This window comes from Eublepharis macularius, chromosome 3 (assembly GCF_028583425.1).
Source record: "Eublepharis macularius isolate TG4126 chromosome 3, MPM_Emac_v1.0, whole genome shotgun sequence".
NCBI classification, from domain to species: domain Eukaryota; kingdom Metazoa; phylum Chordata; class Lepidosauria; order Squamata; family Eublepharidae; genus Eublepharis; species Eublepharis macularius.
Window position 1 is genome coordinate 187,286,434 of NC_072792.1, and position 21,426 is coordinate 187,307,859.

At 54.0% G+C, this 21,426-nt stretch overlaps 1 protein-coding gene across 4 annotated transcripts in view; it reads right to left on the minus strand.

Annotated features, from left to right (window-relative positions):
• The window catches only part of LOC129325877 (sodium-dependent proline transporter-like), a 33,991-nt gene that overhangs the window by 3,096 nt on the left and 9,469 nt on the right, over positions 1-21,426 (minus strand). For all 4 annotated transcript variants that reach the window (XM_054973837.1, XM_054973840.1, XM_054973838.1 and 1 more), the window contains exons 2-13: positions 12,871-13,096; positions 10,115-10,246; positions 9,332-9,486; positions 9,119-9,171; positions 7,925-8,063; positions 7,580-7,714; positions 6,973-7,076; positions 6,662-6,786; positions 3,746-3,858; positions 2,530-2,664; positions 1,657-1,756; positions 194-312 (exon numbers count right to left, since the gene is read on the minus strand). In XM_054973837.1, the coding sequence (XP_054829812.1) occupies positions 194-312; positions 1,657-1,756; positions 2,530-2,664; positions 3,746-3,858; positions 6,662-6,786; positions 6,973-7,076; positions 7,580-7,714; positions 7,925-8,063; positions 9,119-9,171; positions 9,332-9,486; positions 10,115-10,246; positions 12,871-13,096 (1,536 nt within the window). The remainder of the gene's footprint in view (positions 1-193; positions 313-1,656; positions 1,757-2,529; positions 2,665-3,745; positions 3,859-6,661; positions 6,787-6,972; positions 7,077-7,579; positions 7,715-7,924; positions 8,064-9,118; positions 9,172-9,331; positions 9,487-10,114; positions 10,247-12,870; positions 13,097-21,426) is intronic.

Genomic DNA, 21,426 nt, shown 5'->3' on the forward strand with positions numbered 1-21,426 from the left:
GGGGTCGCTATAAGCCAGCTATGACTTCAGGGCACTCTCCACTACCAACTCGGTTATTTAGGCAAGACAACACCAGTGCTCCTTGCGCTCCAAAATACGTGCGCGTGCTTGGGTTCCAGTGCAGGAAACTGCGGGGGAGAGACAACCAGCTCCCTTTCCCACCAGCCAAGCAGCTGGAGGGGGGAGGCCCTACCAGAAGCATCCCCGGCGTGACGATCGTCCAGCAGGCTTTGAAGTAGAGAAGCAGCTTGCTGCACCAGGGAGGGCAGAGGCAGATCATGTCAACGATGTCACGGCAGAATTGGTCCACACCTGAGAAGCAAGCAGACGGGGGACTCTGGGGAGAGGCTGGGTGCAGCACAGCCCCTGTGGACTCGGGGGGGGGGGGGGGCTCTGGGATGGGCGCGATGGCTCAGAGGCAGAGCATCTGCCTGCTAGGCAGAAGGTCTCCGGTTCAGCCCCTGTATCACCAGCTAAAAGGACGGGGCGAGGTGGAAGTCCTTTACCTTGGCCCCGGAGAGCCAATGCCAGCACCAATATGGATCTTGATCATCAGTGGTGTGACTTGGTATCTAAGGCAGTTTTGTTTTATTTATTTATCTATTTATTTATAGTCCGCCTTTCTCACTGAGACTCAAGGCGGATTACATAGCGTGAGATTAGTACAATCAGTATCGAGGACATTTCCATACAGTGTCAAGGGCATTTCCACAACGTCATAGGATTTTACTAAGACGCAGCATTAGCAAGGATCCAATACAGAAACATTGCTGAAACAGAATCAATTCTAGGACTGACATTAGACAACATGAAGCACAGGTAGTATATTCAAGCAACGGATAATATGCAAGGCAACATAGTGGTGACGTCTGTGGTCCCTAACTCATTAACGAAGTATCTGAGACCTCCTCCCTACAATACTTCCCTCCTATCTGAGTAAAAAGCCTTTTTGAAACATTCGGTTTTGCATCGTTTGCAGAAAGCCAGGAGGGTGGGGGCTCCCCTGACCTCCTCAGACAGGCCATTCCTCAGGGCAGGGGCCACCACAGAGAAAGCCTGTGTGTGGGCTGCTGTTGATTTCACCCATGTTCGGGCTGGCACCCGCAAGAGACCCTGTTCAGATGAGTGAAGTTGCCGTGGAGGGACATAAGGAGCGAGGCGATCTTGTATGTATGCTGGGCCAAGGCCGTGAAGGGCTTTGTGTGTAATAACAAATACCTTGAATTGAGCTGTCTGTGTTGGCAGGACAGCATCTGCACAGTATGGAGCTGCAGATGCCATGCAGCTGGGAAGTTAAACGGGAGGCCAAACAGTGCTGTGCTGAGTAAATGGGTGGCACAAAGCTATACAGGCCCAGCCTTGGGCATGGGGAATGGCCGGCCGATGAGCAGCCCCCATCTTTCGCTCTTGGCTCCTGCTTGCCCTGGCCTTCCTCCAGTGGCCGTAGAAAGCTGTACCGCTGTGTCCGGGCTGCCACTGAGCCACCCCCTTGCTTCCCAGCCCTGCCTCGCAAGCATGGAATGCTCAGCTGAAGTTCTGAGGTACCCACGACCACAGGAGCACCTTTGCCACGGGCACTGGAAGTTCCGGCTTCCCTCTGGTTGGCAGTGGCAGGAGATGGGCAGGAAAGGGGGGGGGGGCCTGCAAGGGACTCACCGTAGAAGAAGGCAACGCCGAGGCACATGAAGAGGACGATGATGATGAGCCCAAAGCTGGTGCTGTAGGCATCCATGAGGGTGAACCAGAAGATGCCACCCTGTGCAAAATAAGGAAGAGGAACAGGTATGTGCACAATTGCACGGCAGCTATGAGCAATGGGCAAGGTGGAGTGGGTAGCCCCCCCAAAACGCCCACTGGCACATCACTGCAGGGCCTGATTTGACAAGAGACTGCCAAAATGGGGACAACTGACAGCCCCCACCCACCAAGCACAAAATGCCCAGACTCCCCCCAGCTTTTTCTACTGCTGGGTTTTAGTATCTTTGAATGTTTTGTTTGTATTGTTACTTTCATTTTGTAAGCTGCCTTGGGCAGGTTCCTGGAGAGGCGGCATACAATTTTTCAAAGTAAAGCCCAACTGCTGCGTCTCTAGCCAGTTCCCTCTCTCCGGGGTCTCCCCAGACCCCTTCAGAGGCAACTAAGCCGTCTGCAACGTGAGCCTGTCAAAGGCAACGTCAAGCAAAAAGCCTTCCCAAATGATTGACGGCTCCCCTTGCCCAACCTCTGATCTGAGCTAACTGCCAGCAGGAATTTCCAAAATCGCTGAACTCCTAATTGGCTCCTTTGCCAGCAAACTTAATTAACAGACCATTCAAATTAGAATTCACCGACCAGGCTAGAATACTTGAAACCTGCTTTGCAGCCTCAAAGCATCTGGACAGGAGCAGACGCCTCGGGGGGGGGGGTCAGAAGCGAGGGACCACGGCCACACGCCAGCATCTGTGGCGGTTCCACTGCCCGCCACTCCCCCAGTCACTGACGGGAAAGGGAGCCAGGAAGCAGCCCTTTGCCCGTCAAAGGCCCACTTACCTCAGTAATCAACAGGAGCCCCAGCAAGTAGAAGGCAAAGCAGAGCCCCCCCAGGAAGAGGGCCTTCCGCTTCCAGTCGCGCAGGGAGGGGAACTCGTCCATCACGGCTGTGGTGATGCCTTCCATGTTGCCAAACTGACAGGCAAGTGGGAGAGATTAGGGTCAAGAAAGGGGGGGGCGCTCTCCCAAGAATGCCCCTCCCTGAATCCCCTGAAGGGGTCTCAGAGGAGCCGCCGAGACACTCACCCACTTCCTCCCCCAGCCCACCAAAGCTGCCATTCTTTCCCAGGGCAGAAATGATTTGGATGGCCCTGCCAGGCAATGCCACGCTGGCTCTCAAATCTCAGCTTGGTCTGAATTTGGCATGGCATACAGGGAGGGTCTCCACAAAGGCAAGCAGCAGGGGCCAGAAGGGCCACCGCCAGGCGTGGGCCAAGGAAGCCGCCTCGGGCCTGCAAAAGCTTCTGCTCCAATAAAGCTGTTAGTTCTCGAGGAGCCAAAGGAATCTTCCAGGGGTCTCCATCCTTCAGTGGATGCCTCCTGCACTTAGCGGCCCGGACACCCATGAGAAAGGGGCACGCCACCTCTGGGCGCCATCCCAGCACCACACGGCTTGCAAGTCAGTCCCAGTCTTCAGCAGGCGAGATCTCTCCCCTCCCCACCACTTGGGTTGGTCTCAGGATCTCTTCTGTACTTGCTGTCGTCAAGAACTGCCAGAACCCCCCTGGCCACCCATTTGCAGGGGACTGCCGGAGAGGCCAGGATGGGAGACTTAGCATAAGTTCTCCCAGGCCCAAAGACATGTCGCCTGACAATCACGGTAAGGGATCATGCCAAGGACAGACAACATCTGGGGAAAGGTGGCCCCAGACATTTGACTATTTCAAGACCACAAGAGGGCTACGGAAACAATATCATTTTCTCAAGAGGCTGCTGGGACGCAGTTTGGGGCTGAGGAGGAGGCCTCCAGCAGGACTGTAGCAATGAGGGTTGCCCGGTCCAGGTTGGGAAATTCCTGGAGATTTTGGGGGTGGAGCCTGGAGAGGGTGGGGTTTAGGGAGGGGAGGGGCCTCAGAAGGGTATAATGCCATAGAGTCCACCCTCCGAAGCAGCCATGTTCTCCAAGGAAACTGATCTTTGTTGCCTGGAGATCAGTTGTAAGTCCGGGAGATCTCCAGCCCCCACCCGGAGGCTGGCAACCCTAGCAGCAACTCACCAGCGTATCGACTCCCAGGGTGAAGAGCATCATGAAGAAGAGGATGGACCAGAAGGCTGAGCCTGGCAGCAGAGCAAGGGCTTCTGGGTAAGCAACAAACGCCAGCCCGGGACCTGTGGAAGGAGCACGTGCCGGAGGGGGAGAAGTTCTGTGTGTCCAGAATGGAAGTAGAAGGCAGGGTCCCTTCCCTTGCAGCCCCCAAGGTTGGGAGGCAGGAGGAAGAGCCCTGGAGCACCCTTCCCACACACCACGGACAAAACACTCATGGTGGCCAAGGGGGCTTATCCCGGAACTCGGAGCTCTGGGTTAAGATTCTGCCACAGGCCTGAACACCCCGAGCCACTCCCAACCTTTCTGGAAGGGTGCCTCCCAAGTCTAAATTTACTTTGTATGGTGACCTCCTTTCCAAATACAGAGTGACATAAATCATTTAAACTGCAAAAGCCTAGAATCTGCTGTCACAGGCACCACGACGAGAGATGGGCACAGAACCAAAAAAAACCGAACCTGGTTTGTGGTTTTCATGAACCACAAATCACGGAACTGGACCAGTTACGGACCAGTTCATGGTTTGCGGGGTTTAAATGCCCCTTCCCAGCCTTAACAGCGGCCAAGAAAGGGGCACTTAACAGTTTAAAGGGCCCTTTTGTGCCTTGCAAGCGGCAGGTCCCTTTAAACTATCAGCTGGCAGGCGGCGGGGAGGGGGGATCCCCCCTGCCACCTGCCAGCTAATAGTTTAAAGGGACCTGCCCTTGCAAGTCCCTTAAAGGGGCGGTTTAAATGGCCATTTCCCTGGAGAAATGGCCATTTAAACTGCCCCTGTAAATACGACCCAACGAACCAGCATACAGTTTGTGGAAGTTCCGTGAAAAGGAGCTTCCACGAACCCTGGTTCGCGAACCCCGAACCGGCCTGGTTCGTGGGTTTTTTTGGGTCGTATTTAGGTTTGTGCCCATCTCTAACCACAACCTACTTCTGGGTCAGGACCCACAGACTGGGAAACACTGCCCTAAGCAGCCACTGGTTAGGGGCTTGGCACCTGCTTTCCTAAAGTCCAGTGAACAGCTTCTCCAGTTAAAAGATCTCAAGAGGAACCTGTTAGGAAAGACCCACCTCATCCAGAGACCCTGAAGGGTAGGCCACGAAGAGGTGGAAGGGCCCCAGGAAGCTTCGTGGCATTCTCTGCACTGTACACCACCCCAACAGTGGAAAATAAGCACCGAGAAAAGCCATATTCTCCAGCCTGTATGCTTTATGCAAAGACGACGCACTGCTCCATGTTTGCACTATAAGGCATAAGGCATCCTGCTATTCTTGGGCAAGGGCAGAGCGTGCGTCAGAAAATCCCTGCCGTATCAGACTGGGAGGAGAGGACTTCTCTGCCAGGCCCCTGCTTCCAAAGGGCTCTCGGAAGCACCACCTTCCCACACACGCAAGTCTAGTAGTGCAGCGGAAAAACATGCCGTGGTTGATGTATCATCAAATAGTATCTAAGCTCAAAGAACAAACTCCCAAATACGGAGGCCGATTAAGAGAAAAAATAGAATTCGAATGACTAATAAGCAGTGACTTGAAGCATTTACTAGAAAAAAATTATAAAATTCTACTGCAACACCACACAGAAATGGAACAAGTTTAAAAACTGTATGTTAAATTGGATGAAAAATTTCTGAGAAACCATCCCCATGAATCAATGGGAAAAGCTAAGGACCAAAGACACTAAATTTACAGACTGCCAATTGTTAAGAGAGAACTGGTACAAAATGGTCTCTAGATGGTATATTACGCCCAAAGATATCGTGAGAATTAGTACGGATTAGAGTGGGCAGTGTTGGAAATATCAATGTACAGATGCAACATTTTATCACATGTGGTGGACAGGCAAGGAATTACGAAGATACTGGATAAAGATACATGAAGAGATACAGAAGATTCTCAAGTTCAGGTTTGAGCTGAGCCTGAAAAATATGCTACTAAATATTTTAACAAATAATGTTGCAAAAGAACAGGGAGATCTTTTCCGGTATATGGTGACAGCTACGAGAGTACTATATGCAGCAAAATGGGAAACAGATTCGTGCCCTGACATGCCTGAGTGGATAGACAAGATGTATGAATAATAATATGTATCAATGGCTAAAATAACTTCCTATGTGCACAACAGACCAGTATCAGAATTCTGGAAAAAATTGAAAGATTTCTTCGATTATTTCAGTTAAAACTAAGATAAATTAATTATAGAGATAAAATATAGAAGAGATGACTGATTAAAAATCACTGACATTAAAGTTTGGGTATAAGCAATTAAGGAGAGGGGAAGAGAGCTATTATATAATCTAGTTGTCCTGTTATATACTTTGAATATATTTTTCTGTTGTAGTTTAAATCTAATTCAAAAGTAGTGCTTTGTGTACGTTTCTAAACACTTTCTACTGTTGTTCCTATCTTTTCTTTTTAAATAAAACCTTTACTTTAAAGAAAAGTCTAGTTGTGCAGTCATAAAGGCTAGAAACACATTTTGTTGTTTGTGTAATGCCAAGAGTCCTGGACTGAATTTCTGCTCCTGCAAACTGGAATAGACGGGACCCTGTCTGCAGAGCACACCTGATAGGATACTTCAGTCCAAAAAACTGGGAGAACATGGAGAAAATTTTCAATATGCCAACAAGGATCCCAGACAGAAAAAAGGAGCTGCTTTTCTACCAAGGGCAGCAATGAAAGAAGAAGTCCCTCTAGAAGGTTAGACAAAAGTCAGAGGCTGGACGGACCTCTGGACTAAGTAGCACTTTTATTGGAAGCAGCCCTCCCTCCGCCCCCCGTCTCAAGTCTCAGGCAGAAAATCAGCTCTGCTCCTGAGAACATCTCACCGGAGAACAGCTCAAGCAGGCGGGCGGGGCTCCAACTCCACCTCCTTACCTGAATCTGCCACTTCGCCCACCGGCACCTTCTTCCTCCATGCCATGTGGCCAAGGATGGAGAAAATGGCAAAGCCAGCAAAGAAGCTGGTGCAGCAGTTTCCGATGGCAATCACCAAGGTGTCCCTGCAGGCCAGAGAGGGACACTGTGAGCTGGAGAGAGCCAGAGGGCTTCAGGAAGGCTGCCGGGGCAGAGGGGGCTGTTGGAAGCCCCCAGTGGTGGAAATCCACAGCCCCAAAGGGACGGCCCTGGGGATCCATCCAAGCGGGAAGGAGGACTGGAGGATTCCTTTCCCAGGCAGGCATTCTCACCGGATCACGTTGTTGTCAAACTTGTTGTAGGAAGCCATGGAGAGGAGGCCCCCGAAGCCGATGCCCAGAGAGTAGAAGATCTGGGAGGCAGCGTCGTTCCAGACCTGCAGCAGGGCAAGAGCTCCGTGTGGGATTCCCTAACAGCAACTGGAGTCCTCACTTGCAAAGGCAGAATATGCAGGCAAGTGCAAAAGGTCTCCATGCCCTCAAAGACAAGCCCCTGCCGCTCTGGACAAGCTTACTTAGAAGGAAGTTTTTGCCATCCTCTGGTCACTGGGGGTGGGGGAAGTAGTTGTGGATTCCCTGCCTTGTGCAGGGGGGTGGACTAGATGGCCCTGGAGTTCCCTTCCAACCCTGTGATTCTATGAAGTTGTATCGAGCTTCTTTGTTGAGCCGCTTTACAGCCAAACCTCTCCAGCAATAACAGTAATTTTAAAAAATCACAAGCAGCAAGATAAACCGTTCATCAAAGGCAACTTTAAAGTCTGCGAGGCTGCAAAGACTAGAAAACTCTGCCCCCCCCACCCCCAAAGCATGAAAGCTGGACTTCTGGCATGCTGACTCTGCACCCTGGACGGAGTTTAGCCCACACCTGAGCCCGGCGTACCTGTGCACTGCGCAGCCGGCTCCAGTCTGCTGAGAGGTAGAAGCGGACCCCGTCAATGGAGCCCTCCAAGGTCGCACCCCGGACGATGAGGACAAAGATGACCAGGTAGGGGAACGTGGCTGTGAAATACACCACCTGGCAGACAGACACCCCCCCCAGGAAAGCGGCAGGGGGCCATTGGCGGTGGTTAGAGACAGGCAGGTCACGGGCTGTGCTGAAGAAATCAGGTGCCCGGAAGGAGCTCCTCACAGCGCCCTCGCCCGGGAGCTCCCAAAGCCAGAGCCTGAGCAGACTTCTGAACACCGCAGACAGAAAAGACCCCGGCTGGCTGCTCGAGGCACTCACCTTGCCAGAGCTGTGGATGCCTCGCAGCGTGCACAGGAAGATGACGGCCCAGGCCAGCAGCAGGCACAACGCCAGGGGCCACCTCACCGGGCCAGGGTCCCCAAGTCCGGAGCTGTGCACCACTCCCAGCACCCGCTCACTGGAAAATGCAAAGGGGAGCGCTGGAGACGCTTTGGGCGGGTGGGGCAGCACCCCGCCATCCAGCCCGCTCCCCCCCTCAAGCCAGCCCTGACTGGCCACCAGCCAGGGCCCTTGGGAGGAAGGCCTGCAGCCCATTGGCTTCTCTAAGAGGTGGCCCTCCCCTGGCCAAGGGGCATATCCCAGCCACCTTTCCATCGCTAGGGAACGTCCTGAGCCAGATGTTATTTCATTGGCACTCCTGAAGACTCGAGGATTTGAGTCCAGTGGAACCTTAGAGGCCAACCAGATTTTCAGAGTGCGAGCTTTCGAGAGTCACAGCTCCCTTCTTCAGACACGAGGAGGAATGGAGATCCCTGAAGAAGAGAGCTCTGACTCTCGAAAGCTCGCACTCTGAAAATCTGGCTGGTCTCTAAAGTGCTGCCGGACTCAAATCCTGCTCTTCCGCGGCAGACCAATACGGCTACCCACCCAAACTATCCTGAAGACATGAATCTACCAAGCATCAAGAAACCTTTGTGGTTCTTCCCCGCTCAACTGGCAGCATCTCCAGGTCATTGGAGAAAGCTGCTCTACTCCGGAGCCCGGAGTGCCTGGGCTGATGCTATCGGAGCCTGAAGAAATGCTGCTCCCACTCGCCGAGTCAGCAGCTAAACCACCAGCAACCCCCCCCCCCAGGAGAAAACTGCTTGCCCGCCCAAATCCAAGGATGCCAGAATCTGAGCAGGAACCAACGAAACCCAAGTCAGCAGTGGTGGGGCAGCTGTGCCCCAAATTGGCCCAAAGCTTGGCACTGTCTTTTCTTGGGTACCGTTGGACCGAGAGGCAACTCCACATCTGCTCTGAAGCACCAGCAGTCAGAAAGAGACATCTGTTGAACATGTGGACAGCGTCTCACACCCCAACCGCTTTTCCAGCCCTTAGCCCCAAGTCCAATGGCCTCGTTTCCCGATCCCGGCTGCCTCAAACCCCGGCACCTCTGCTTTTTGCAGACGGATACCCCTCGCAGCCACAGGGTCAGCCCCATCCATTCAAAACCAAGCGGCAGAGACTCACTTCCAAAATGCTTCACTGGCGCTGAGCCGAGAGGCGTTTCCCAAGGATACATTCTGAAATACACATGAGCCGTACGCCAGGTTAGGGAGCAGGGAAGGACCAGGACACCGAAACACACGGAACTGGGCTAAGCTGCACTCCTATGGGAAGCAGCCCCCCACCCCCCACAAGCACCTCCTGCTCCACGCCCCCCCCACCAAGATCAGGGAGCACCTGGGCCTGGCAGAGGTGGGCATTCTGTAGGGCGTCACAGGACCAGGGCAGGGGGCTCTGGAAGGACGCGCCCAGGTAGTAGAAAGTCCAGGCGATGATGACGTTGTAGTAGAGAGACACCAGCGAGGACACAAGCAGCATCCCGATCCCGATCCCTGTGTGGGAGACGAGGGTGGTCAGCCTCTGGCATGAGACACCATCCGGGCAAAGCGGCAACCCTCCATGTGGCTGCCAGTTCACCACGGGCAGAGCCCTGAGATGCTGGCTGAGAGCCCAGGGGTTCACTCTGTGCAGCTGCGATCCACTTTGTTGGGGGTCCTCAACAAACTCGGGTTTGTGCCTTGGAGCAAATTGCAACTGGAACAAATGGCAATTCACAAACCAGCAAGAAAGCAGAACACGAAGTCTAAGTTTGGTGCCGGAAAACTTTGAGAAGACGTCCAAAGGGCACTAACAGGGAGGAACCTATTCGCAAAAACATTAACCTTGAAGCGACTCTGGAGTTGTCAACCTCTTGCGCTGGGGTTGTCTTATCCCTGTGTGGATCAGGAGGGGAACTTCCTGAGGACTGGCAGCCCAGTGGCCCCTGCAGTGAACAAGCTGGCCGCCACCTCCTCTCGGGGCGCTTTTCTATGGGGCGGCCGGTACTCTGTCCTAGAAGTGTGGGTTGCACGGGCTGGTCAATCCCAAGGTTTGAGCAGAGGCCTGAACTGGAAGAGCTGCGACTTCAGCTCCAGGCGGTTCACACATGCAGCAGACCCATGGACCGCCCCGGGCACCTACCTTTCAAGAGGGGGCAGCACTTCCAGACGGTGATGGGTCCCGCTGCGCCGTACTGGCCAAGGCTGAGCTCCATCAAGAAGAGGGGCAGCCCCGTGAAGAGGAGCATGATGGAATAAGGGATCAAAAACACTCCTGGGTGACAGAAACGAGGCTGTCAAGCAGAGACCCGCCCCACCCTGCGGAGGCCCCAGGCGGGTGCTGGAAACCTCTCCCCCAGCTGCTGCTGCCGGACACAGAAGGAGGGGTTCTTCCCCCTGCCCCTCCCTCTGCTCAGGACTGGTGCAGCCCCACAAAGGCACCCACAGGACATGTGCCGGCCCTGCGACAGCACACTGGGGAGTCGGAGACAAGAAATCCAGCGCAGGCAGACAGGCAGCCACTGGGAAAAGACTCCCGTCCCGGCAGATTCCCCAAGCACGGCACTGTGCACAGAGGCCGAAGTGCCGGCACACAGATGGGTGCACGTTAATGTGGGAATATCCCTCTCAAGGAACACAGTGCGTGAGAGCGTGGGAAGGCTCTCAGCTTAGACGGAACGGGAATCACATCCAGAAGAGCAGCGGGAATCAACCTCAGCTTCCCCATCGCCATGGGAGGTGTGAAGCAACGCCCCGGCACCCCCAGAATTCCTCTTTAGAATTTCAGCAACGGGGTGTGCACACTTTATGCGTCCCAAGGCTTCTTTCCGCTGGCTTCTGCCAGCGATAAAGGAGGAAAGTGGCTTGGGCTTGAAGCTCCTGTGCGCACGACAGAGAACAAGCCTGGATGTTATCCGCGCCTGGACCATCATGGCCCGATGATAATCTAGCCGGGAGCCACAAAGGCAGGCCCCTCCTCAATTTACTCAAGCTCCTGCCCTGCCCCATCTCAAAAGCTTTCAGAGGGCAGCATGAGGGCACAGTACTCCAGGTGAGGCCGAACCAGAGCAGCTGCCTTGATGACCTCAAGCCCACCTTCAAGGATCGATTTTATCAGTCTCTTCTTCCTCTCCACTAGAGCCTCCCCGTTCCACTGAAAGTTGTGATTCAGCAGACTTTGAAGGGAGTCACACCGGCTTCCTGCTTGGAATACCCCTTGCAAACCTTTAGGGAGGGTGGACCCCCCCCCATGCTCCTGAGATCCAGCCAGCTCCACCTCCACCACCCCTTGAGGCTCCCCCTCACCTCGGAAAGTGGCACCCAGCGAGAGGCCACTGAGCACTCACTATACCAGGCTACGCTATTCGGGCAGGAAATTCAGGGGCACCAACTATCGCCCTGTGCTGCAAGCACCTACAGCAGGTATCCATTGAGTAAGAACAGGCACGGGGTCTGTCCGTGTGCCCCCATGGGTTTTGTCAGAGCTGTTGTGAGAGAGAGAAAGAACCTGCAGAGCTCTGAAGCCGCCTTCCACTCTGGCTGGGGAAGCCCTGAGGCCGTGGAGCAACCTGTGGCTGTGTTTTGCAAGAATGCTTCCTTTCCCCTCAGTAAAGAGTCCAGTAGCACCTTTAAGACTAACCAACTTTAGTATAAGCTTTCGAGAACCACAGCTCTCTTCGTCAGATGCACCTTACTGACGAAGAGAGCTGTGGTTCTCAAAAGCTTATGCTACAATAAAGTTGGTTAGTCTTAAAGGTGCTACTGGACTCTTTACTATTTTGCGACTACAGACTAACCCGGCTAACTCCCCTGGATCTTTCTTCTCAGTGAAATCCTAAGCAGAGTTACTCCACTCTAAGCCTGTTGGTTTCAGTGGGCTTAGACTGGAATAATTCTGCTGAGGATTTCCCTGTCAGTGTCCTAATACCAGACCGGCTGCAAGAGCCTGCACACAGCCACGGTCAACACAGCTGTCGTCGCTTCAGGGGTGACATTTTCAGGGGTGCCAAAGGGCACCAGCAAGGGGACTGGCAGTGCTCCAGACGCATCCTAGAGAGCACCAACGTTTCTTCAGGCAGCCAGCTGTATCCAGAGTAGCCAAGACACCAAGCCTGCATCAAGGCAAGTCAACAGTCATGGCAGAAATTGTGGCATGCCACAACCTACTGGTCTGGCAGGATTCGAATCCGGCAGCACCTTAGAGACTAGCAAGATTTTCAGAGTGTGAGCGTTCGCAAGTCAGAGCTCCCTTCTTCAGATGCGAGTAGGAATGGAGATCCCTGAAGGAGGGAGCCCAGACTCTCCAAAGCTCACACTCGGAAAACCTGGTTGGTCTCCCAAGGTGCCACTGGACTCAAATGCTGATGTTCTGCTGTGGACCAACCCGGCCACCCACCCAAACGAAAGGCTGGTGCAGGGAGAGGGGACGGGCAAGTGGGAAAAGAGCTGAGCAAGAGCTGAAAGGGGATTAGAAACCACTCCCCCAAGCACAGGAGTCGAATACTCTGCACCAAACTGTGGCAGGGGTCACTCACGACGCCCCCATTCCGCCCTTGGGGCATTGGCACCTCTGGGGAGGGGGTTTATGCACCCCCTTGGCATGTTTTAGACCTCATGTGGATATTCCAGCCTCGGATTTGGGGGCCAGCTCTCCACCCCAGTGACTGCTTGAGGCAGCTCAAGATCGGCCCTCGAGGCACAGGAGGCGACGAGCCCCAGCTGGACGGAGAGAAGCCCCTGCCGCTGGGGTCTCGGACGTTTGCCGTGCTGCTGTGTCTTGGCAATTGGCCCTTTGCTTGTGGTGACTTGAGAGTTCTGTTTAGCTAAAGGGAATTCGTCCTCTTTTGGGTGAGCCACCCGGAAGGTTCCCCTGCCCTAAGCAGCCACGCAGCCACTTACCCCCGCCGTTGCGATAGCAGAGATACGGGAAGCGCCAGACGTTCCCCAGCCCCACGCAGTAGCCCATGCAGGAGAGGAGGAACTCATACTTTCCACCCCAAGTCTCTCGGGGCTGGCTGGACCCACATGCCGGACTGACGGGCTGGGTCTGGGTCTGGGTCGGACTGGCAGGGGGCAGGTGGTGGCTCGCCTCCAGGACTGCCCCGTTCAGCTGGACGGCATTCTCCTGCAGCAAGAAAAGCCAGGGCGTGGGGTCAGAAGTCAACGTGTCCCTGCCAGGCATTCGGTCACCCAAGCAAGGTGCCCCCCTCACCTGTGCCCCTGCCTGGGATTGAACTAAGCCACGAGTGCCACTGCTTGCACCCACAGGACTTCTGCCTGAGTCTAGGCTCAACCCCACAAGTCCAAAAGGTGACAGCTATCACAAAGCTCCCTATGCGCTGCCAACAACCCCAAGGGGCATCTAGTCCAATCCCCTTCACAAGGCAGGAAATTCACAGGTATCTCTCCCTCCCTTACTCTCCCCCCCTTAGTGACCCCTGCTTTACGCACAGAGGAACCCAAGCAAAGAAAAGCCGTGAAAACTAAGACAAAAACATCAAAAGATCTGTCAGAGGCTTCAGTTCTATCTTAAGGAAGCCTAGGAGCAAAACAAGATGCAGTATCAAAATATCTTTACTAATTAACATCAAATATGACTGATATATCTGATATATATAAATTGCATAAGGACATGATGGAACAAATCCAGATCAAATGAAACCAACCACTTATTTCAAATAATAATGTACAACCGAAGAATCTTCATTCCAGTACAGCGCACATGCCTGTTATGCCAGGAGGCCACAACGTCATCTTGGCCTCGATATGAACAAACCTGAGCCTGCCCCTCTGCCCCCCCTCCCCACCCCGTGTATTAGAGGCAGGGGGTTGCTGTTGGTGAAGACCGCCGCCTTGGTGACTGCACACTATAATTTTATGATTGAATGTTTTTAATGTTGATTTTAAATTGCAATTTATGCTTGATAAAACCTGCCCTGAGCCTGTTCTCAGGGAGGGTGGGCTAAGGGGTTGGAAAATTCCAGGAGATCTGAGGGTGCCACAAAGGGACGGCAGGGGCACGGTGCCATAGAGCCCACCCTCCCAAGCTACCATTTTCTCCAGGGGAACTGAGCTCTGTAGCTTGGAGCTCATCTGTGGTCCCGGGAGATCTCCAGACCTGGAAACTAGCAACCCAAGGGCACACCCAGGACCACTACCCCCCATGACAACCTTAGTTGGGTCAATGCAGGAGCAAGCGATCTTCAAGATCCCAGACTGTTCAGCTACACACATACCAAGGAAGGCCAATTCTGGCATTATGGGAACGGCAGTCGCACACATTCCTTTTTCCCAGCTCCCAGTACCATACAAACTGGGAGAGGGTGGCAAGATCACAGGGGGGGGGACCAGGAAACGTCTGGGGGTGGGCCAGTTCTTTCCGTACGGCTCTGCATTCATGCATTACGAGAGCCACACGCAAGCCACAGATGTACCTGGAGTTCCTCCAGAATTATGACCGCCAGACTCTACAGTCTAGAGATCAGTTCCCCAGGAGAAAATAATAGTTTCAGAGGGTGTATCACATCCCTATGGCATCATATCCCGGCTTAGCTTCCACCCGGAAATCTCCAGGGATTTCCTTACCTGGAGTTGGCAACCCTAGACACACCACTCTTGTGGGATAAAAAAAACCAACCAAGTCCAGGAGGGCTGAGCTGCCCGGGCACCCTCTGGCAGGAATGCCTCGCCGCAAGCGCATGGCAGGCTCCCCGCGTGGGCCGCCTGGTTGAATCCAGCTGAGAAGGCCAAGCCCTTCTGCCCACTGGCCTCCTTCCCCGCCCCACTTCCGGTGCCAAGGGGGCCATTATGCAGGGCTCCGAAGGAGGAAGCCAGGCTGCTTTTCCACGGGGCCAATCTTGGAGGGGCAGAGCCCTGCTGGATCAAACACACAACACGTCCAGTCCAGCACTCTGTTCACGCAGCGGCCAGCCAGCTGCCTCCAGGAAAGCCCACAGGAAGGATGACCGCAGCTGTCACGGGCTGGGCAGGCCCAAGCAGGGTGGTTCAAGTCCAAACCTTAAGGCCAAAGTCAAAGGGGAGTTCCAAGAGCGAAAGCCAAGTCAAACCGGTGGCCAGAGCACGAGATAACACACCAGGAGTGAGTCCAGAGTCCAAGAGCGAGGTCAGGCGCAGTCCAAGGTCAGTCACCGATAGCGCCAGGTCCAAAAGCAGGCACGGGCAAGGTTCACAGACCAAAGAGTGGTTGCAGACAGTACACGTTGCTTCCATGCCTGGCAGTTCCTCCAGACTGGCTCTTATAGCCAGGCGTGGTTTTCAGCCAGCTGCTGGGGCTCCATCCTGACGCTACTCGTCATCACTCTCCAGCAGCTGGCGTTGGCTCAAGAGGCGAGCACTGCGCCGTCTCTCCTGCAGTTCCCGTCTCTGGCGCTGCCTGCGGCGTTCTTGGGCGTGGGTGAACCTGGGGGGGGGAGGCTCTTGGCTGCGCTGCACCTGTAGAAGTCCCTGGCTGAGCTTCCCCTGTAGTATTGGAGCTAGAGGGTGCTGGTGCCTCAGCTGCTGGCTGTAAGCTCTGATCAGCCAGCAGCTGTTGCTCCTGATTGATGGCTTCTACTGAATCAGGGCTAGGGCTGGCTACACAGGGCTCCTCTTCTCCTGAGGAGTCCTGGCTGGCTACACGAGGCTCCTCTCCTCCAGAGGAGACCTCACTCTCAGACTGGGCCATGACAGCAGCAGCATTCTCCCACCCACGTTGGCCAGCAACTGAGAAAGAGAGGCATGCTGCCTCTGCTACGGGAGGGAGCAGAGAGCCCTCGTGACAAGTAGCCACTGATAGCCCCGCCCTCCATGGATTTGTCCACTCCCCTTTTAAGGCCTTCCAAATTGGTGGCCGTCACAACATCCTGTGGCACTGAGTTCCACAAGTTAACCATGTGTTGTGTGAACGACTTTCTTTTGTCAGTCCTGAAACTCCCATGCATCAGCGTCAGCGGATGACCCCGGCTCCTAGCATTATGAGAAAGTGAGAAAAGCGTCTCCCTGTCCACTCTCTCCACACTGTGCATAATTTCATTCATTCATTCATTCATTCATTCATTCATCCTTTCTCACTGAGACTCAAGGTGAATTACACAGTGCAAGTCAATACGATGAAAAGCTGGGGCATCCAGTGAACAAAGACAATAGGAGATGAACTGCAGAAATGTGAAAACAAGCATCAATCCCAACACAGAAGTGAAACGTTGCTGAAGGCAAAAGCACAAGCAATTAAACGTGACATCTTAATGCGGGAACCGCCCAGCAGGAGCCGTCTTCACCAACTGGCCGCGCCCAATAGAACAGTCCCTTCCCAAGGCATCTCTTCTGCTCGCTCTTTTTGAACAGCCCAAAGCATTTTAGCCAGTTGCCTCTGATCATTTTGATTGCTCCTCCCTGCTCCATAAGCTCCGTGTGTTCTGTGCCATCAAGTTGCTTCCGACTTATGGCGACTCTATGAATTGACAGCCTTGCTCAGGTCTGGCAAACTGAAGCTCTACAATACCCTTTTCCCGGCCTGGTGGTGACCTGCAGCTTGCACAAGCCACACACTGACCCCTTCTTCCAAACGGGCTTCCTTTTAAAATTCTTCCCCCCCCCCCCATTGCTCAGCGTACAGAAATGTAGCTGTCCCAGACAGCAGAATATTCTTCTGACGTTTACTCCACCAACTTCCTGCCCTGCCACTCCCCCCTCGCTCCCAGCCTCTGTGACACCCCAGAAGTCTTGAGAATCAGTGCGAGGGCTCCACTACCCATGCCGCACCACTGGCAGCTGGGTGGTCTACAGCGCTGGGAGACCCAAATGTCCTGTAATGCCTTTCATGGAAGCCAACCGAGAGGTACTGGGGGGCTTTTCTTTTGGAGGACCCAAATGTTCCCCTGCTAACGGGGTCCTTTGAAAGGCTGGAGTCAAAGCACCACAACCCTGCAAGTGGCAAGAGGCTCCGGAGCCACCGTGGTGCTGAAACAGTGAGGGGCCCTCAAAGACTCACAAGGTTATCGTGCCGTTAATTCCATAGGCCAGTGCTCACTCGCGGCACTCGACACGGAGGCTTTGGCCGGAACTTGTCTGCCGCAGGGGTTGAATGCGGCTCCTCCCCTGGTATTAGCATGCCACTGTGAATGCCCGGGCTGCTGTCAGGGCCAGAGTAGCAGTGGGTGAGACGCATGCCATCTGTCAAGACTGCGCTCTTTCGGGGAGTGCCAGTAAAGAAGCAGGTGGCACCAGAGAGCACCCTCTGCAATATGACAAGTGCCCCCTTTGGGTTCTGCATTTTGCTTGTACATTTGCCCCCTGCGGTGGTGTCTTCCCTCCAGCCCACCTCGAGCTCAGATGCCACAGAACAGAAGTCAAGTACTAACATTCAGGTCCCTTCTTAAAATCATGACTCATGAATTACTATTTCCAAACAAAATTCTACCTACCCTTATCAGGCCTGTAACTCACCTGTAGAAAAACCATCTCTGGCTTCATCTCATAACTCTGTTTGCACAGAGAACCAGAGGGGTGCAAAGAGACGAAGCGCGGGGTTCAAATCACTGCTCAGGCCAGACGATCACTGGCTTTGCCACCCTCTTTATGCCTTAAACCACCTGAGTCATTGTTGTAAAGAAATGAAATTATGAAAGGGTGGCTCGTCTGGCTCAATCCCAGAATATCTGACCACAACCTGCGCCCAGCCCTTGGGGGAGGTCAGGGCAGGTGAAGGCCGATAACACTGTCTGCAAACAAAGGCTGCCCTTCCAGGCAACATCACCAGAACAAAATTAGGGGACAAGAGATGGCGGATTCTAAAACTGCAGGCCTCGTCAATGGGAGGAGAGAAGCAGGCTACGCTACAGCCCTAAAAGCAGATGAACAAATCAGAATTGAGGAGGGGACTGCAGTCCCCCCGCTTCCTGCTACATCTGGCCTGCCATATCTGGGAGGGAAACTACACAAGATACCTGGGCATGTGTTGGGTCCTGCAAGGTTGCCTGGGTAGTGTAGTCTTATAAAGAACAGCCGCTCAATGTGATTCTCTGCTGGGGAATCTCTCTCTCTTACAAAACGCCTTGCCTCGGGTATTGTTCTGGGTGCTCCGGAGTGGGCATAATAGGAGGCAGGAAATCCAGGGAAGCTTTTTGCAAGAGAGAAAGAGAATCCACGATACAATTCTTTGCCAGGGAGGTGGGGTGATTCTCTTTCTCTCTCTTGAAAAAAGCCACTCTGAATTTCCTACCTTCTGTTGCACCCCCCACCCCAAGCTCCTGGAGGAAAACCCAAGCCTAGGCTTTTTGCAAGAGACCCCCCACACACACACACACACACACTGCTTTCCCACAGCGGAGAATTGCATCGAGCGGCTGTTCTTTGTAAGACTACACTACCCAGGGAACTTTGCAGGACCTGACACATGAAGTACACGTGTCTGGCGTCTCATGTCGTCTGGCTCTGGGAAGGGAGGTCTGACTTCTCAGCTGATCTGACCCCAAAACCCATGGCAGACATTTTTGCATAGGTAGGTCGAGTCTGGCTGGTGTGCGGAAATCAAAAAGAGAAGGATCCCGGGGCTGTGTGAGAGGCAGCCAGAAAATCTAGTCCGCCTGGTCTCCACCAACTGGCTCAGCAGGCTAGTCTGGCAAGTCAAAAGAGGGACGGCGTGAAAAGAGATGAAAACAGCATTAGCAAACAGGCCGGCTTGGGGAGTGGTCCAGCACAGGCTTGCCCAGCGGCTCCGCAGGCACAGGACGCAAGAGGCAGCTCTCTATCTAGGCCATTTTTCATCCTGCCCTTTCCCCAAGTTGCTCAGGGCAGGCCACGAGGCTCTTCCTTCCCCAAGCCAACGTCACAAAAACCCTGTGAAGCAGCTTCGGCTGTGGTAGCGCAACTGGCCTACGGCTTTGCAGCAGAGCAAGGAGCTGAGTTCAGGTTTGCTAGACCCTCATCCAACGCTCTAACCAGTGCAGCACATGGCTGGAATATCCCTTAGTGCTTCCCCCCAGCGGGAAGATTCTCCTGCAGATTTACGGAACAGAAATGGCAATCCTAGAACCAGCCTCCGTTCCTGCTGCCCAGTTCCGCCCACTGCGTTGGACTCGATTGTTTGCTGGGAGCCTCACAAGTTGCCAAATTGAAAGCGGACCCTGTTTCGGCCAGTTCGTTTTCCTTCTGCCCCAGGATTTGGGGGGTTCTTGGAAAACGCCCTTCAACAGGTTCTCTTTCAAATACGAGGAATGGCCCCTAGCACAAGACCCCTGCCCCCTCCCACAGCACCAACCAAGGGTGGGAAAGGAACTCGCTCTTCCTCTTATTTGCCATCTTGAGGTAGGGACTGAGCCGAGGCTGGAACGGGGCTCCAGCGGGACTCCCTGCTGTGGGGATGTAGCCCGTCAACGACCAACTCTGGGTCCAGGTGAGGCTGCGGCAGACCTGGCCTCTAAAGGAGACCTGAAGCTTGAGGGTAAACAACGAAGACGGGAAGCGGGTTGCTCAAAAGAAATCCAGCCCGCTCAAGACTGGCCAAGTGTGCTCCAAGGCAAGCGAGGTGGGCTTCTTTTGCGGTGGACCTAAAGCCCCCTCAGGCTTTCAGCGGATGGAAGCCACGCTTGGAAATCAGAGCAGGCTGCACCGGCCTTGAGTGACACCAGTCGGAAGAGGGCTGGGCGGAGGGAGGCTCTGCTAAGCCTGAGGGTTCAGCTACCTTGGGGCAAATCTGCATGTGCTCGTTGCCAGCGCACTTGGAGGAGCTGGGGGGAGAGATGTGCTCGCTGGGACCATTTTTCGTAAGTTCCACCCGAGCCGGCTGGCCTCTCCCGGCCTCCCGGACTGCTCTGAACAGGTGGCGAGAGACTGCTGGGCTTGCCCTACCTCTGCCCGCAATCACACAACGAGAAGAACCGGAAAGCTTTTCAAAGTAGGTCAGGCGGAATATTAGGCTGTGTTGAGGGATGCAGCCGCATTGGGGCCAGGACAGATAATTGAACCACAAGTTGAGTGTGAACGCCTCATCTGAGGCTGTTAGCAACAGCTTACACAGCAGTTGTGTGCCTCGCAAGAGAAAACGAAACACCAGCTAAACGGATCTCAGCCCACAGTGGAACGAAGCCACCTTCTCTCCCTCCCGCTGCAAAGTCAGCAGGCCAAATCTGTGCTGTCCGGTCTCGGCCCCACAGCAAGTTGGCTTTGCTGGCTCCCCCCAGAAACTTTGGGGTCAACCTGCCCCTCAGGTGGCCTTGGCCTCCTGTGGTCACTCAAGCTCTGCAGGACTCACCACATCCTGGTGGAAAGCACCATCTCGGCATGCAGAAGGTCACAGGACCAGCCCCAGAGGGGGTTGGACTAGATGGTCTGTACGGCCCCTTCCAACTCTATGATTCTATGAGAGTGGCCAAGCGAGTTCCCTGGCGGCTGATCTTCTACTTCAGTTAGCCCTCGCCAGGAGTGATTCTGCACACGTTGGATAATGCACTTCCAATCCTCTTTATGGATCATTTGGGACAGATTTTTTTGTGTGCGGAACAAAAACATCCACCTCCAATGATCGATAAAGTGCGTTGAAAGTGCATTATCCAACGTGTGCAGAACCAGCCTGCGTGAGCTGCTTTAGGGCCCGGGCCTTGTGAGGCTCCCTTCCTCCACGGCTGTCGAGATGTGCCTGTTGCACATGCCCAGTTGAGATGTGCCTGTTGCACATCTCAACTGGCATGTGCCTGTTGCACATGCCCAGTTGAGCACAGCATGGATAGGAGAGGGGAGCCGGCAGGCCCTTTTGAGGCACAGGGACTCGCTGCCACTTGGACACACGGGCTTCCCCAGCGTAGCCTAGCCACCGACTTCTGGTTTCCTGCTCTGCGCACTCCAGGGCCATGTGCAGAGGCTGCTTTTCAAGGCCCCGAACTAAGGAAAAACCAGGGCCAGGCAGGGATGCCTGGCTCCCTGAAAGAGGTTGGAAAATGGTTTCCAAATCTGGGGGAATACCAGCCGTGGAACGCAGAGGAGGTCGGGGAGGAGGACCAAAGGAAACCTAGTAAAGAGTCCAGTAGCACCTATAAAACTAACCAACTTTATAGTAGCATAAGCTTTCGAGAATCACAGTTCTTTGTCAGATGCATCTGATGAAGAGAGCTGTGGTTCTTGAAAGCTTATGCTACAATAAAGTTGCATCTGATGAAGAGAGCTGTGGTTCTCGAAAGCTTATGCTACTATAAAGTTGGTTAGTCTTATAGGTGCTACTGGACTCTTTACTATTTTGCGACTACAGACTAACACGGCTAACTCCTTTGGATCAAATGAAACCTGTTTCTAGAAAGCAGAGCTCAAGACAAACTTGTGTCTGTATATGAAGGAGCAGCTTCCTGTTCCAATTCTCATGGCATACAGGAAGAGTTCTCACTCATGCACCGATAATGGCAGAATGTGCACAGGTGCCTCCCCCGTTCCTTCTGGAGCACCACCAGAGAGGGGATGCCGGGGGGG